This window comes from Heteronotia binoei, chromosome 21 (assembly GCF_032191835.1).
Source record: "Heteronotia binoei isolate CCM8104 ecotype False Entrance Well chromosome 21, APGP_CSIRO_Hbin_v1, whole genome shotgun sequence".
NCBI lineage: Eukaryota > Metazoa > Chordata > Lepidosauria > Squamata > Gekkonidae > Heteronotia > Heteronotia binoei.
Window position 1 is genome coordinate 157,568,592 of NC_083243.1, and position 18,906 is coordinate 157,587,497.

Consider the following 18,906-nt stretch of genomic DNA (forward strand, 5'->3'; position numbering starts at 1 on the left):
AGTGCCTAGATCAAGCAAAGTGATAGTGTTGCTTTACTGTGCTCTGGTTAGACCTTACCTAGAGTATTATGTTCAGTTGTGGGCACTACAATTTATGGAGCATACAAACAAGCTGGAACATGTCCAGAAGAGTGCAATGAAGATGGCAAGGGGTCTGGAGACCAAGTGCCATGAGGAAAGGTTGAGGGAGCTGGATATGTTTAGCCTGGAGAGGAGATGACTGAGATGTGATAGGATCACCATCTTCAAGTATTTGAAGGGGTGTCGAATAGAGGATGGTATGGAATTGTTTTCTGTTGCCCCAAAAAGTTGGACCAGAACCAATGGGTTGAAATTAAATCAAAAGAGTTTTCGACTCAACATTAAGAACTTCCTGACAATTAGAGTGGTTCCTCAGTAGAACAGGCTTCCTCTGGATGTGGTGGGCTCTCCTTCTTTGGAGGTTTTTAAACAGTGTGTGGATTTCCCTCTTGCAAAGTCAATCAATTTTGGCAAAGTGTGCATAAACACATAATTGCCCCTGGTGTTGTCAATCACTGTGGCCAAGTAGTCATTCTGGTACGGAGTCCCCAGGCAAGCTGTTTTTAAGCAACAACCCCCCCTCGCAACCCCCCCCCTCTTTCCTATTTTTGTATCAGAGCTGCTGTTGGAGAGCATCCCATGACTGGCACAAGGATAAATGTACTGAAGTCAATGGGAATAATCTCATTAAATATGCACTTTACCCCATGTGTTCCAAGGAAGGAAGGTCAAGGGAGGGAGGCTTAGAGGGGCCAGAGAACTTTGCAGAGGGATTATGGAGCCAAAGTTTATGCACATGAAAGACAAAGACAAAAAAAGGAAGCTGCAACAATCTGAATGATCAATCATTGGGTGAGTGCACAGTGAAGCCAGTTCAGGGTGGGATCTCTGATCAAAATTTCCCATTAAAAAATAAAACAGTGTAATTTGAGGCACAACCAAACCCATAGTGTGACCACAGCCCTACTGTTTTCCAAAAACCCATTGTCTTTCAGCATGTGAGTAAGCAAGGTAAAATGCTTGATCGCCACCATTTAGATCTATACAAGTAAACTGAGAGGTCTGGAGTTGTTTTGGTCAATATTTAAATTTTCCAAACTGAATCAACTCATCAATTTTGTTAAATTTAGAGTGAGATGTGCTAGGCTTGTTGACAGGTCTGCTGTTTGACAGGTACATCATGTGTTCATGATTCTTGTTTAATTTCCCCCTAAAGAATAATTCAAAGTGCAAGAAGTTGTAGGTGGGATGGAAAAAGGAGAGTCAGTCTGCTCTGCAGGAAAACATAATTATCCAACTTCTTTAAATGCTCAAACAGATGATAAGCAAGCAGGCAAGCTTTCAGTGCCACTTGTGAGTTCAAGATTAAAAACAAAACTTTTACAGGCAGTAACAGATCTCCAGTCCCCTAGCTACATACAGCAGGAGGGAACTAGGGAAAATAATCTCCTTTTATTTTCCCAGGTTATTAACACACACACACACCTACCACCCTTTTTGTCTCTTTGAACTCAGATTTCACTCAGGAAGTTCTGCTGATCTAAATGGGATGTCACTGGAATACAAACTAGGGCTGCAGCGGGGGTGGGGGGAGCATGTGTATGTTTGTGCACTCAAGCTCTTTGATGAGTGGCAGTCATTTCTACAGTTTGTTCACCACCTCCATGCTTTCAAAACACACCACAGACATGCATGCACTTCTAATCTGCTCTCTTCTACAGAGACAAAGATAAACCAAAAAGTGGGTTCCATGTGAGTAGGCAGAAATTACCCACATAAAAGACTGGTGTGTGATAGTTTGGGTATGGTTGATTTGTTCTAAGGTGATTTTCCAAGTGCCATTTAAGTCTCCCAAGTGAGCAGCAAGATGACAGGTTTATTAGCAATTAATCAAGAGAATCATCATGCAACAGGCTGCTGTCTTTTATTCATAAACTGACAGTGATCTGGTATTGTTTTCCTGCTTTCAAAAGACTTTTCAAAAAAGTATTTTTACATTCTAATTCTGTGACTCTCACTGTGTAGTTTTCAATGCACGAATGATTCACCACAACATTTGTGATGGCCGCTAGTTTAGTTAGCTTTTTAAAGGGATTAGAGAACTGGGATATGTATTAATGACCTCAACAGAGAGATGAAACAACCATGTTCAAACACAATATACCGAACGTTAGGCATTGAGGACAAACAGGGGAGAGCTATGACCTTTATGCTCTGTTACTGATATTCCTAAAAGCATCCAGTTTACCACCATTGAAATCAATAATGAACTAGATCAAAATAACTCACTAGCTTGGGAACCACATGTGGCTCTTTCCCAATTCCCAAGCTACCTGTGACTCTCCCCCTATGTGGCCCCTGCCCCTTATACAGTGCCAGATTAAACCCTGTGGAGGCTCTTAGGCAGTCAAAAGTCTTGGGGGTCCCCTCGCAAACTATCTCAGTCTGAGTGCCCACTCTGTCGTCCAGGTACCTTCTTAAAAGCCCCTTTTACTAAACTGTGGGGAAGAGGCAGAGAGAGGCAAACTTGACGACAACACCAGCAGCAGCTGCACCAGGTTGGGCAAAGAGCAGCTGAGTTGCTGGCTGTGTGTGCAGGTTGGGAGGACTGCAAACGGGGGGGGGGGGGGATGGGGGAGCAGCCTGGGGCCCCTAAAGGCCTACTTGGCCTGATTGTTAATCCGGCCTTGCCCTTCTACCATGAAAGCAAGCAAAGTTATTGGCTGGCAAGGCCTTATGGTTTCAGGTGGTTCCCATTGCTGTAAGGACTGGAAAATGTGTAAACTGTGATCCTCCCTGACCTGTGCCCTTGTTCCCTTTTCTGCAGCCTCTACGTTCTGATCTCAGCATTAGGACAACTAACTGGAGGGAAATGAGCTGACTGCAGAGAAGACAGAAAAACCACCATAGCAGCCAGCCCTAAAACAGAGCAAGCTGCCCTGGTCGTGGTGGTTTTAGTCCCCTTTCTCCATAGCCAGGTGGTCCTCCTCCAGGCACTTTAGCAATCTCACTCTCACCCAACCTACTGTGCCTTATTCTGGGGAGACAGAAGGAAGGAACTGAGGGAAACCAAGATTCAACAGTAGTGAGGAGAGATATCACTACTGGTAATTTTAAAAATTATAGTTAAATACTTAATAGTTATAGTATTCGATTGCTGTGATCACACACACTAAATAATGCACTTTCAATCCACTTTCAATGTACTTTCCAACTGGATTTTGCCAGTTCACACAGCAAAATCCAGTTGGAAAGTGGATTGAAAGTACATTATTTAATGTGTGTGATCACAGCCTATGGTCCTGTTCACACAGTGTGTTGAGTCCGTGTTAAACTGACCCGTTTCTGTTCCAAATATCTTTGTTCCAGATACTATTATGCTTCTAAGCTTTTTTCTAAGCTATCCCACCCTCCCCCTGAGCCTGCTTCGGCGGGGAGGGTGGGATATAAATCCAATAAAATAAATAAATGAATGAATGAATACTCTTAGCACTTCAAAGCAGAGTCCAAAAACATTCCTCTGTTATCACTGGGGGAGATCTGGGCACTTGTTTCCTTGTGAAACATCTTTAGGGGAAAAATATGTGAACATGTGCATCAATATGATGTAAAGCAGGGGTCGCTAAACTGGTGCCTATGGATGCCATGGCACTTGCAAACATCTTTCTTGGCACCAGCCAGATGTTTTAAAGAAAGTGAGTGGGGCCAAGTGGGGCCTTTTGAGTTTCTGATGCTGATGGTGGCTTTATATAAAGTGCTTTACCTATGCAAATAGCAAAGTGATATTCTAAAAACACAGCGGGACTTCCTTCTGACTAAACACCATACGCCAGTACAGCTAAAATGCCTAATGTACCTAGCTGGAACATCTACTGATGTTATCTGATCTTTCCAATTTGAATATATCTTTATAATTCAGTTGATAATATCATCACATCAAATTTTGGGTAACTTTTCAAAAATAGTTTATGCTCCCATCAAAATCTGGCCAGATTTTCTCTCATACTATCATTTTCTCTCATCACATGTGGAATGAGCTCTCACTAGCCCTGACATAAATGAATTATCTAATAAATGTTGTTAAAAATATACTCAGTACACCAAATCGGTCCACTTTGAGCCTCAACCTGAGATGACTACAGCATCAGTGTCCATTGTACTGGCAAAAAGAAGTAATGCAGCTGCAAGTAGATGCAGTTAAAGGTGTAGGTTTTTTTTAAAAAAGTATTCTTTACCTATTAAATAGATCCAGATGGAATGGATGTCTTTTCCTTTTGCTTGGCAGTTCTGGGAATAAGTAGACAATACTGGAGTAATGTGGGCTGGGCTCACACGGCATTTTACAGAACCCTAATGCCAACTCTAATCAAGATGAAGAGTCTAGCAGAATGATAATCTTTTAAGATGCATCTCAATTTAGCAGGGTAGGAAGCCCAAGTGGACACTCTGAGGATAATCTGCATTTAGCAGTCCACCCACAATCCAGTTCCATTAGATAGGGCAATACAGGCTCAAATGACACATTTTATTGCTGTTTCATTCTCTACCATGCCTGTCCATGTATCATCTCCACAGCAGCAGTTTTGTTAATTGAGACCAGCTGCTTCAATTCTGAATTATTCTCTCCAGAAATATTGATAGTATTATGGTATGATTAGAAAGTACTTTACCAAATGCTTCTCAATTCTGTGCTGCTCAGATGAAGAGCAGCTGCAGAGGCAAGGCCAGTTCTTTCAATATACAAAATAAAAAAGCATTAGTGGAGGGAGGAGAAGGTCCCCAAAAACAACACTCAGGAAGGCTGGGAAAACAAAACAAAAAGCTGGGGATAGGAGCTGTCAAAGGCAACCAACTGCAGCAGACAGTAACCCACTTGAGTACTTGCCTCTGTCATTTTGCATGTTGATACACTGCTCTCTTGTAGTCTAGGTAAATGAGTTCAGAGACTATGGGTGAACATATGATGCTGCCTTACAATGAATCAAACCATTGGTCTATCAAGCTCACTATTCTGTTCTGACTGCCAGTGGCTCTCCAGGGTCTAAGGCAGAGAAAGGTATTTATTTCTTCAGGAAATGTATATACCACGTCTCCATAGACTTGCTCAAGGCTGCTTTCCTAACACCTGAGACATTTTAACTGGAGATGTTCTGCCTCTCATCCATGGCCCCTTTCCAAATGTTATTTCTAGATCAATATCGTTTAAAACACTCAAGTTTATAAAATGCAATGGTGTGCTCTGAAGAGCTGATAGGCACATATGAGCCGAGACGCAATGGAAGAGAAATCAATCTAATCAGGTGAGATTTAGGACAGAACTACATATTACAAGAAATTATGTGTGCCGTGAAAGTGATGCTCAGGTGTAGAGGTCCATAATATGCAGCAAAGGATACCCCATGTCAGAGTGCTATCATTTCTCTACCTGACACCATAACAAACAATTGCTGATAGGCAGGGAAGAAAACGTAACACTTTTCTGAGGAAACATATCAGGACACTAGGTGAATTCTACCAGACCTAATGGAGGGGGGAAAGAGAACACTGCAAACAATTACTATTTTTTTTTCAGAATATGTTTTTTATAACATGTAATCCCATACCTATATATTTATTCTTTATCCCACTGTTTTTCTAAGAAGCTCAATGGAAATGTGTGTGACATTTCTCTCATTTTATCCTTGCATCCTACAATTATTGCTTTCAATCAAAACACTAAGTGAAACATCCATAAATATTTCTAATGGAATTATCAGAAACATCTTATCAGTCCTCCAAATATATGGAGACCCGCCCCCCAACCTGTATGTGGTAGACTGTGTCTTCATAATAAATAAAGTGGCTGGCCCCTGTGCCTGTAATAAAATCTTAGTCTCCCACTTACATGTTAGGGATCTCTACATATTTGGAGAAATACGGAAAATATAATTTGGTAATTTAGCCAAATGAAAAGACATATGGAGCAGAGGTCCATCAGTGGCTATTAGCCACAGCGTATTGTTAGAACTCTCTGTCTGGGGCAGTGATGCTCTGTATTCTTGGTGCTTTGGGGGGGGGGGGGGGCAACAGTGGGAGGGCTTCTAGTGTTCTGGCCCCACTGATGGTCCTCCTGATGACACCTGGGTTTGTTTGTTTTTCCATTGCGTGACAGAATGTTGGACTGGATGAGCCATTGGCCTGATCCAACATGGCTTCTCTTATGTTCTTATTATGTTCTTATGTTAAAAAAATAAACCCTTGTCTGAATATGCCAGGAGCACAGTATGTTGAGACTGGCTGACACTCAGAGCATAGATACATGTTATATTTTGCTCACATCCTCTTTGGTTCTGGCAATCCAATGTGGTTGTCATGTTACATGCTTTGAACTCAGCTCCCAGGCACGTGGAGGCTGACTGTAGCAGTTGACTGCAGCAGGTGGGAGCTTCTGCTTCCCCCATGCCATTTTCTTGACCAGAACTTCCCAGTGGGTGCTATTTGTCCACTGGGGACATCCTGCACACTGATACTCTGAACACAAGATTCTCCAATGGGTGAATAGCCCTGCCCTGGGCTTTTTCAGGTCAGGGAAACAGTGGAAGAGGGCAGGCTGAACTTGGGAATTGAGTACTGTGCTTGGAACTTGAAGTGCATGTCTGATCACCAGAACCCAGGGAGGATGCAGAGGAAACATAAAGTGTAATTAGGCCATCATTTTTTAAAAAGGGTGTGTGTGTAAAATTTGCTCGCTTAAGGCCATGAAGATCAACTGAATCTAAGAGGGGGACATTTTGCACATTTCCAGATTGTTTCCTCTGCCATGATTCCTTGTAGACTTAGGCTAGTATAATATACAATCAAAGTTAAATATTAAATTTAATTCTCCACCCTTGCAATGTGTACTTCTGTTTCCTTGAAAGCTCATATTGCCAGATTTTTCCATTGTGTTTAGAAGCAAAGAAGTTACCAGTTTCACCTCAAATCCATTTCTGGATAGGTAACATGGAATCACAAATCTCCAAATAAATTAATACACCTTCCATTGCGGGAGGGGAAGGAGAGAAGTACAAGCAGACAAGACAAGCAGAGCAAGAAATACCTCCCCCTCAATGAAACTTTTTCAAATATGTTAGAATGTAAAACTTTAGTGAAGAAGTTATACCCATTTTCAATGGATTTTACCTAAAACAGGCTAATAGCAACAATTAATGCTTTCATTTATATTTGGACCGTGATATTTTTCCCATTGAAAGCCTGATCTATAAATGAAAGGAGCAGATTCATATGTATTCATATGTGTCCATTCATTTCCACTTTGGCTAGTAAATCCCTACAGATGCAACAGCCCAGATCCTTGACCACATATAAAGGGAAGAAACTTTCCATTGTTTCAACTTCCAGGATCCGTCATCTTGGCTTCAGAGTTGCCTGAGGATGCTCTCCGCAGCAATTCTGATTCTGGTCATTGGAGGGGTATCACAGAAGTGATACCCCCAAAGGGGGGCTTGTAGAGCCTTCTCTTCGGCATGGGAATTCCACGGGTGGGGGGAGGGGGCCAAAGGCAATGGCCCCCAAGACCTGGCGTGCATCCCGAAGCTCCGTGGCTTTGAACGCTGAAATCAGCAGAGAAAGACTCCCGAATGCTTCAGCTGTCTTTTTCTACAGCACGTTCTTTAAAGCAACATTTCTCCACATCTAAAGCGACAGTTCTGCTTAACAAGTAGGTGTTTTATCTTCTTCAGCTCTACCCCCTGATGGGCCACTTACCATACCGTCAATAGACTAGCTCACGGATTACTTCAAAAGGCCTTGCAACGTGATGAGCAGTCTTAATTATTCAAACTGGCGTGAATATAAACACTAAAATTGACCCGGACTTTAATTGGACATATAGCACAAAGATTATCAAGAATCTACAAAATGATCTGACTATAAAAGGGAAACACAGAAAGTTCTGTCTCCTTTGTCTGTCTGTAATTGAAAGAATGTCTCTTAACAATTTCTGTTAAAGTTGCTGTAGAACAAGAATTTACAAGAGAGAAGTGAAAAATAACCTGATTTGAGAGACTAAGCTTATGCACAATTTTAGTTTTAAAATGGCATCATTTAATGAAATGGCACATGGAAAAGATATCAGTGCAAATTTCAGATCTTTAAAGGAGGATTTTATTTCACTTAAGCAGCTTCTTAAAGATTACTTCATTTTTACAGCTAACTATTTGAGCAAAGAGGATTTAACAGCTAATGAAAGGGCAAATCTACAGGAGCCCTGCATTACGAAGAGTGAATCAGTGGCAGTGAAAACAGAAGGGGAAACGATGATTATGTGAAACAAATGAAGGGAAAAGAAAATGGCCCTGTCTGACACATTTTTAAAGCTTCACCGGATGCTGATCATCAACAAGATCAACTGGAGAAGAGGATATAGTGAAGATCTCTTTCTTTGGTGGTTGAGGAGGTGGGCCTTGTTGAGAAGAGAAAAACTGTACTTCAATTGTCAAATCTGGTGTTGGAAAACAATCCATAAAAAGGATTTTGGATCTTTTTTTCTGTTTTGGTGAACGGCTGAATAAGGAACTTTTACTAAGAAATGTAAGACGACATTAGAAGACAAGTTATGGACAAATGGGATGCCTTGGATATAACTTGGATGTAGAAAATAAAGGAACTTAAAAGTTTTTAATTCTGGGGAAGAAGGACTTTGGAATTTGGGTCTTTTTATGTTTGGTTCTCTTTCTCTTTATTTTCTTCCTGGTGAATAGGTAAATATTGACAGTCTGCCTATTTAGAGAGATTGTTGCTAATGGGGTGAAAATAGGACTTATGATGGAAGCTAGATAACATAATGGCTTCAGAGACCCTCCCCCAAAGGAGAATTTGAACAATTTGGTAATTTGGTAGATTTGATTTAATATGCCTGTAGGAGAAATGTTTTAGTTAGAGATTGATAAAATATTTGACTATATTTGAGATATGTTATGCAATTTCCTATGAATAAAGAAAAGATATTCATGTGCTTTTTTGGTTAGACTTTTGGTTAGTTAATAATCTAATTTGTTCTTGTCATCGCTGCAAGTTAATTTAGCAAAATTGGAGGATGAGACAGTTTGATTTGTGTTTAAGAAGAATTGTTTAGTTGTACAATGCTTTACTAGTTTACTAAAAGAACTATTCTTTTTTTTTCTTTGTCCTGGTAAAAGAAGAAAGGAAGGTAACATTTGACGGAGATTTTTATACTTGTAGGTAAAAATATTAGAGTATTATATTGAGAGGTGGAGTTATAATTGGTATATTTGTACTGGTTTCTGGCTTCTGTTTTTTTTCCATTCTGTATGTTCCCTTTTCTTGCTTTTCCCTTTCTTTTATGTATAATCTGCAATGCTGCTGTCTTGTAGTAGTTTAAATCAATAAAACTTTTTAAAAATTGAAACTTTCTATTGTTTCTGCTACCTGGACTGGACACCAGTGATTGAAAGAGGGTGCTTACATAGAAAAGTATAAATACAAAGTAGAAGTATAAAGGAAAGCATACTTCTTAAAAGAAGTGAGAAAACATGTAATTCCTTAATTTTTTGAAGGCGACAGGGCTTTGTTTGAGCAAGAACTCACAGGAACTCAGTTCCGGCTGGCTTGGTGTCAGGGGGTGTGGCCTAATATGCAAATGACTCCCTGCTTGGCTTTTTCTACCAAAAAAGCCCTGTGTGAAACAATGGTGATGTCAGGAGGGGTAGCCTAATAGGCAAATGAGTTCCTGCTGGGTTTTTTCTTCCAAAAAAGCTCTGGAAGGCAATATAGTCTGGTATGACCAAAGTTTGTTGGGAACAAGGATCACCCCCCCCCCCCCCCCAGCATACAGACAATAAGAACAAAGTATGGTAAATGCAGATTAAAGGCATCACCAAATGTTTCATAAACATTTTCATTAATTAAATTATTTCCCACCCGTTGCTATTACACACTATCAGAATAGCTAAAAGAGAAGTAAAAGCATCTTCAGTTTCTGAATCTAGATCTTGCCTAATACAAAAGTCTCTCAGAGACCAAAAACCTTGCTTCAGAACACTCCTAATTCAAGGATGAAACCAGGTGATTCAGCCACTAGTACTGAGGTAAATTCCATCCAACCTTATAAAACATTTGCTCCACATTAAAAAAACCGTAGCTCAGGAGTCAGTAACCAGAAAACAACTAAATTCTAGTCATGTACTTTAGATTAGTCCAACCTAGACATTAACTGTTTTACATTCAATTACTGCACCACAACTGGACGCTAATTTTTGTTCTTAATTAAAGCACTTGCATACACCCTATTCCTTAATTTCAGTCTCCCTACCCCCACCCTTGAATTATTAGTATTATTATTATGCAAAGCACAATCTTAGCACTGACAGGGATGTTTGTTAAACATAATTAAAGATATTAATTTTGCATGAAACAGAAGCCACTGAGCCAAGAACTTTTTTTCCAAATCTCCCATTAGAAAATTACCTTCATTAGCACCGACTCACTGAGCTTCTCTCTGTTGACAATTTTTATAGCGACCTTTTGACATGTTACACAGTGAACCCCCAACTTCACAAGCCCTGCAGAAGAAACAGAGAAAGAGACACAGAGAGAGACACTTGGTTAGAGATATCATTTAGTTTCTTGCTGCTGGCTTCATATGCAAATTTTTCCTTCTTGGCTCCTCTTTTTCACAGATGTGAATAAGGAACACACTTAAAACACACAGCAACAGAAGTATTTCTCATGGCTTAAGCTGCAGGCTAAAGGAGTTATTCTCTAATGAGGTTATTTCTCCCTGACCCACTGGATAAACTAGAAGTCTAGACTGATCCTATATTTGACTTCATATCTTATCCCATTCTAAAGGTCCAGGGCAGGGAGCAATGTTACAGTATCATTTAAGAAGTATATGTATCCTTACACAAAAATAAACCCTACTGAGCACAGTGGATTTATTCTCGAATAAGTGTGCATAGAACAAGTCACGCTACATAGGACCAAAAGATTGGGGTAAGGGGTGTTCAATTTTATTGTCTGCACATGTTCACCCCTTATTTGCGTTTCAGGCTTATACCTTTTCTCTTTACTGTTACCATAATGGAAGTGCCAGCTTATCAGTTCTAATTCTGCTGCCATACACTAAAAGAAAAAAAATGGGAGGAAGATGGTCAACACATCTGCTACTGAAAAAGTAAGCAGCTGACAGCTCTTGCCTCCATCTAAGAACACAAAGCTGTATGTACATTGTTTCTTCACTTCTGAACGTTTCATGAGCTGGTTCATATAACTCACAGAACAGAGGCAGCAGCAACCTGGTCAGTGTTTAAAATGTGTGCACAAAAGAGATGGGCTTGAACACACACAACTGTCACAGAAGTATGTGTACAATTCTATCTCACTTAGCATCTCCTGTATCCCACTTTCTTCTCCTGCAGAGGTGGTGCTAATATCTAGTTGACAAGCGGCTTGCAGTGGCCAAAGACAATCCTGCCATTTTTTAAAATTCTATCCACATTGCAGTAAGCAAATGGCAAGGGTCTAGTGGGGGAACGATGGGGACAAACAGTATGGGCTGCCTGCCGAATTCTTGAGGCAGCAGGAGGAAGGTTGCGGGCCAAACTTGTCTGGGTAATTATAGATGTTTGTACACAAATGCTAGAAGTGTTCGAAGTAAAATTGGTGAGTTGGAATGTTTAGTGTTGGGGGAAAACACAGACATTGTGGGAATTTCAGAAACTTGGTGGAATGAGGAGAATCAGTGGGACATGGTGATTCCTGGATATAAGTTATATCGGAAGGATAGGGAGAGAAGGGTTGGAGGTGGGGTGGCTCTCTATGTCAGAGAGGGTATACAGTCCAGTAAGACTGAGGTCAGAGAATTAGATTCCCTTCTAATTTGGGTCGAAATAGAGGGCCCAAAAGAAAATTTAATTATGGGAGTTTGTTATCACCCACCAAATCAAAAGATAGAAGATGATTATAATATGATGGAAGGATTAAAGATAGCTGCTAAACGTAAAAACTGTGTTGTAATAAATGATTTTAACTACCTGCAGATTGATTGGGTCAATATGTGTTCAGGTCGAAAGTAAGAGATTGAGTTTCTAGATGCTCTTAATGACTGTGCTATGGAACAGATGGTCACAGAACCTACCAGGGGTGGGGCGATCCTGGATTTGGTCCTAAGTAATGCCCAAGACTTGGTGAGAGAAGTAAAAGTGATCGCACCGCTTGGGAGCAGTGACCATAATGTTATTGATTTCACCATTTGTATAAATAGGGAGTTGCCCCAAAAGACAAGCACAACCACGTTTAACTTTAAAAGGGGTAAATTCTCTGAGATGAGGAGGCATGTGAAGAGGAAACTGAAAGGAAAGGTAAATACAGTCCAAACCCTTGGGGAAGCTTGGAGGCTATTTAAAACTACAATCCTAGAAGCTCAGATAAAATATATACCACAAGTTAGGAAAGGCACAAACAGGTATAAGAGAATGCCTGCATGGTTAACAAACAAAGTAATGGAAGCTGTAAAAGATAAGAAGGACTCCTTTAAGTGGTGGAAAGCTAGTCCAAGTGAAATTAATAAAAGGGAACACAGGCTGTGTCAAATCAAATGCAAGATTGTGATCAGGCAGGCAAAAAGGGACTATGAGGACCGTATTGCAAAAAACATAAAGACCAACAATGAAAATTTCTTCAAATATATTAGAAACAGGAAACCAGCCAGGGGGGCAGTGGGGCCCTTGGATGACCAAGGGGTAAAAGGATTACTGAAGGAGGATAGGGAAATGGCTGAGAAGCTGAATGCATTTTTTGCCTCCATCTTCACTGTGAAAGACGAGAAGTGTTTGCCCGCTCCAGAACTACTAATTTTGGACAGGGTGTTGAAAGACTTGAGTCAGATTGAGGTGACAAGAGAGGAAGCCCTACAACTGATTGACAAATTAAAAAGTAATAAGTCACCAGGTCCAGATGGCATACAAAGAAGAGTTCTGAGAGAACTCAAAGTTGAACTTGTGGATCTCCTGACAAAAATATGTAATCTTTCATTGAAATCTGCCTCCGTTCCTGAGGACTGGAAGGTAGCAAATGTCACCCCCATCTTTAAAAAGGGTTCCAGAGGAGATCCAGGAAATTACAGGCCAGTCAGTCTGACTTCAATACCGGGAAAGTTGGTAGAAACCATTATCAAGGACAGAATGAGTAGGCACATTGATGAACACAAGTTATTGAGGAAGACTCAGCATGGGTTCTGTAAGGGAAGATCTTGCCTCACTAGCCTGTTACAGTTCTTTGAGGGGGTGAACAAGCATGTGGACAAAGGGGACCCAATCGATGTTGTTTACCTTGACTTCCAGAAAGCTTTTGATAAAGTTCCTCGTCAAAGGCTCCTTAGTAAGCTCAAAAGTCATGGAGTAAAAGGACAGGTCCTCTTGTGGATCAAAAACTGGCTAATTAATAGGAAGCAGAGAGTGAGTATAAATGGGCAGTCTTCGCAGTGGAAGACAGTAAGCAGTGGGGTGCCACAGGGCTCAGTACTGGGTCCCATGCTCTTTAACTTGTTCATTAATGATCTGGAGTTCAGAGTAAGCAGTGAAGTGGCCAAGTTTGCAGATGACACTAAATTGCAGATGACACTAAATTGTAGTGAAAACCAGAGAGGATTGTGAGGCACTCCAAAGGGATCTGTTGAGGCTGGGTGAGTGGGCATCAACATGGCAGATGCGGTTCAATGTGGCCAAGTGCAAAGTAATGCACATTGGGGCCAAGTATCCCAGGTACAAATACAAGTTGATGGGGTGTGAACTGGCAGAGACCGACCAAGAGAGAGATCTTGGGGTCGTGGTATATAACTCACTGAAATTGTCAAGACACTGTGTGATTGCAATAAAAAAGGCCAACGCCATGCTGAGAATTATTAGGAAGGGAATTGAAAACAAATCAGCCAGTATCATAGTGCCCCTGTATAAAGTGATGGTGTGGTCTCATTTGGAGTACTGTGTGCAATTCTGGTCACCACACCTCAAAAACAATATTATAGCATTGGAAAAAATCCAGAAAAGGGCAACTAGAATGATTAAAGGTTTGGAACACTTTCCCTATGAAGAAAGGTTCAAATGCTTGGGGCTTTTTAGCTTGGAGAAACGTCGACTGTGGGGTGACATGATAGAGGTTTACAAGATAATGCATGGGATTGAGGAAGTAGAGAAAGAAGTCCTTTTCTCCCTTTCTCATAATACAAGAACTCGTGGGCATTCAATGAAATTGCTGAGCAGTCAGGTTAAAACGGATAAAAGGAAGTACTTCTTCACCCAAAGGGTGATTAACATGTGGAATTCACTGCCACAGGAGGTGGTGGCAGCTACAAGCATAGCCAGCTTCAAGAGGGGATTGGATAAAAATATGGAGCAGAGGTCCATCAGTGGCTATTAGCCACAGTGTGTGTGTTTGTGTGTGTGTGTGTGTATATATATATATATATATATAGGCCACTAGCTTTCCCCACTTGTGATGCAAAGTGCTACCTTTGCTCACTATATCTATCTCTTGTAACCTCCAAGCATCCCAAGCAAGTGTTATCTTGGACAGTCATGGTTCCAAATGAACAATATAGCCTGCGTTTCGTGAGCACAGGGTGTACAGAGAGCACTGAAGGTTACAAAGTGCTAAGGGACAGTACGATTTTTCTATCCCATAGTGTTCCGTAGGACTGTTCTCTTAAGTCACAGACTTTGAGTTTAACATTAGATGCAAATCAAGATGAATACTTTTGTCTTAGGGCCATTTTAAAGCACACACACAAAATTACATCTCCCCTCTCTCCCCAGATGTATATTTTTGGATTATGACATTATAAGAAAGTGTTATCTTGGACAGGCAAATGTCGAAGGCAATCAGAGAAGAGAGTCCTGGGTTTGTGGAGCATTGCTGTCTTGTTCTTTTCACAGTGGGGGAAAAAACTGTACTCTCACTAGCTATTTGCCAGATAGACAAAAAGAGGAGTAGGTCTTTACTAGGGTATCTAATGGACATCTTTATCCTGTCCAAGTTAATTGCAGCAGTGTGAACAATGGTTTGCGTTACAACAAGCTCTAGCAAGCAAAACAAACCTGGCTCTCCTCAACAGGTCAAACTCACCTGAAAAGTCTGTTCAAGGGTAAAGAAAGTTTTTTCTTTGATCCAGGACTGATCTACATGTTTTTTGAGGGGGGGGGGATTAAAAAATGATGCTCCCTTATGGGCCATTCTATCTTATGGTCCCATAGAATACAATGAACTCCATACCCAATTTGGCACCCCCACCTCCCGTTGGCGCCTGGGGCAAGCACCCCCCTCTGCACCACCCCCCCCCCCCAGATTTGGCTCTGCTTTGATCCTACTGCACGAAACACCACAAAGATAGCGCTATGCTGGGCTGCCTATGACCTCACCCTTTCCACAGCAAAGCCATCAGCTGATATTAAAATGGCAACAGCAGCTGCTGCTATGCCTATAGTGACCTGAAATTGGCACCCTGATTGTTATGGCCTTGTCCCAGAATTAGACTATGTATAACATAAGACTAAGTAGTGTAACAAAGTTACAGTCCAATAGCAAAGCAGTAGACAAGTGCACCTTTAAGTCGAACTAAGTTTTATTCAGAATGTAAGCTTTCGTACGCTCTTAAGCAGACTTCATCAGACAAAATGGAATGGCAAGCTATCTTTAAATATAGAGAAAGTGGGCAATGAGTTGGTATGTAGAGTCATTGGAATGTTTTTAGCAGATCAAAAGAATCCCAAATTGGGGTCTGTGTTTGTTTGTTTAGTACAGTGAACTGGGCTGTAACAGCAATAGAGTGTGATAAAAAGCAGACATGTCATAGGTCTGAAGTGCCATAAATCTGAGTGTCATTCTGGCTTCTTAGCTGTGGTTTAAATGGAGGGCATTAGTTTCTCAAGAAGTTATAGCAACATTATAGTTTGCCATTAGAAGAAAAGAATACATTAGGATATAGCTGAAGATGGGTTAGTATATGTAATAAGATAAACAGCCAATATCCCTATTTGAGTATGTCAATACAAAAAACCAAAATATTCTGATACACTGTTCTAAAAGAGAAATACATTCTAGTTTGCCATTAGAAAAAAGGGTACATTAAAATATAGTGGGAGATGAGCCAGTAAGCCAGTACATGTAACAGTCCATATCCCCTATTTGTGCATATCAATGTACATGTTACATGTAAGCCAGTACATGTAACAGTCCATATCCCCTATTTGAGCATATCAATACAAAACCCCAAAATATTCCGATACACTGTTCTAAAAGAGAAGTACATTCTAGTTTGCCATAAGAAAATAGTTACCTTAAAATATAGTGGGAGGTGGGTTAGTATAAGTAATGAGATAAAAAGCCCATATCCTTTATTTGAGCATATCAATACAAAAAAACCAAAACCAACATTATTCTGATACACTGTTCTAAAAGAGAAATACACTGGAATACTGTGAATGTATAGCTATACTCAGTGAGAATTGGTTTAGCATATGTAATGAGATAAAAAACCAATGTCCCTGTTCAGTCCTGGGGAGGTGTTTGTTCCAAGTTTCATGATAATTTGTAATTCAGCAATTTCTCTCTCCATTCTGTTCTTGAAGTTCCTTTGCAGTAAAACAGCTACTTTGAGGTCACCCACTGAATGCTCAGGAAGGTTAAAGTGTTCTCCAACAGGTTTCTCAGTTTTGTAATTCCTGATGTCAGATTTGTGTTCATTTATCCTTTGGCGTAGGGTTTGTCCTGTTTGCCCTATGTAGAGAACTGAGGGGCATTGTTGGCATTTAATCATATATATATGAAGATGAACAAGTGAATGAGCCTGAGATGGTATAGTTAATGCTGTTAGGCCCAGTGACTGTGTTGTCTGGGTGTGAGCTTTCATGTGCATGCACACTTTGTCACGCAGACTAAGTATAACATTAATTGGCTTGGGAGATCAAGTCTAGATATTTTGGTGTCCTGCAAATAGAAATAAGATTCTGTCTCCTTCCTCCCCAGCAGCAATTTTTTAAATCAGAAAACATTTGGTTTTAGATGACCTCTTGCAAATTCACTCATGAACCTGATACAGGTCCTGACATTGTGAATACAGACCTTAACTTCTGTGTCATATAAACAGAAAAGACATCTAACAGTCTTAGATGTTGTGCACACTGACAACTTAGGTTCTATGCACCCATATCTTTCCAATCCCAGTCTTCTTTCTCTGCTAAAAACTAAAGGTAATCATTACATTTGCATACAGAAAGTAACTGGGAAAGTTCTATCTAACGAATTCCTGGCTATTTGTTATTATACTTTACCACTGATTTCTGCAATGAACTCTGTTCACTGACTCAGTAAAGCAATCCTCTGTCAAGTAGAAAGTAATCAGCTAAGTATGTAGCAAATGATTGCGAAAGCTGCATCACTGAATTTCTGCCTAGACATTCACTACATGTGTTGCAGTGTTAATTTTTGCCAGGAGATTTACAATGGGTTGGATTTAACCAGCTTTTGTGTTGTGATGAAAAAGGCAGGAGTTCCCTTTACCACCAAAATGGCTATCCTGGAGAACATAGGATCTGCTTAGACAAAAGCCATGTGCGATGGAAACAGTAATAAGGAGAAGAATTGGGTAAGATCAAGAATAAGAGCCAGCATGATGTAATGGTTTAAGTGTGTTGTTTGTTTATATCTTTATGCTTGTTTATATCTTTAAAACCCACAAGTGGGTTCAGGGCCGGTAACAAAAAATGAACTGTAGAACAATTTTAAAAACCCACCATAAAACAATTTATCAGCTTAAGAGTTAAAAGTTAAAACATCAGGATGGGGAACATTCTTATCCTATATACAGTCCCAAGCTTGAAGAGTAAGCAGAACAGATGAAATCATTTCTGTATGATATTGATGGTCCTGTGGGCAAAGAGTGGGTCATTTTAGGCAGGGAGGCCAGATGGTTTCTTGTCCACTGCCCCAACTAAAGGCCTGGTGGAACAGCTCCATTTTACAGGCCCTGTAAATTGCAACTTGCTCAACAGGGCCCTGATCTCAAGTGGGAGCTTGTTTCACCAAGCGGGGACCATGACAGAAAACAGCCTGGCCCTGGTTGAGACTAAGTGGACATCTTTGGGGCCAGGGATAACTAGTAGGTGTTGATCAGTGGAGTGCAGAAGAAGCTGAAGTGGGCCAGTTCTATGAAAAACTGATCTACAACACCTTCTAGAATTAACACCAAAAAAAGATGTCCTCCTCATCATAGGGGACTGGAATGCCAAAGTGGGAAGTCAAAAGGTAACCGGAACAACTGACAAGTTTGACCTTGGGGAACAAAATGAAGCCGGGCAAAGGCTAATGGAGTTCTGTCAAGAGAACAAGCTAGTCATAGCAAACACCCTCTTCCAACAACCTAAAAGGCGACACTACACATGGACATCATCTGATGGGCAACACAGAAATCAGATTGATTATATACTCTGCAGTTAAAGATGGAGAAGAGCCTTACAGTCAGCAAAAACAAGACCTGGAGCTGACTGCGGCTCAGATCATGAGCTACTCATTGCAAAATTCAGGCTTAAACTGAAGAAAACTGGGGAAGCCATTAGGCTATTCAGGTTTGACCTTGATCACATCCCTTATGAATATACAGTGGAGGCGAAGAATAGGTTTAAGGGACTAGAGTTGATAGAGTGCCTGAAGAACTATGGACGGAGGTTCGTGACATTGTACAGAAGGCAGCAATCAGCACCATCCCAAAGAAAAAGAAAAGCAAGAAAGCAAAGTGATTCTCTGATGAGGCTTTACAAATAGCTGAGGAAAGAAGGAAAGTGAAAGGCAAAGGTGAAAAGGAAAAATTCACCCAACTGAATGCAGGTTTCT

General features: G+C 40.7%; 1 protein-coding gene across 22 annotated transcripts in view; it reads right to left on the bottom strand.

Annotated features, from left to right (window-relative positions):
* Positions 1-18,906, bottom strand: part of BRSK2 (BR serine/threonine kinase 2) — a 621,430-nt gene that overhangs the window by 278,110 nt on the left and 324,414 nt on the right. For all 22 annotated transcript variants that reach the window (XM_060261782.1, XM_060261788.1, XM_060261787.1 and 19 more), the window contains exon 2: positions 10,489-10,583. In XM_060261782.1, the coding sequence (XP_060117765.1) occupies positions 10,489-10,583 (95 nt within the window). The remainder of the gene's footprint in view (positions 1-10,488; positions 10,584-18,906) is intronic.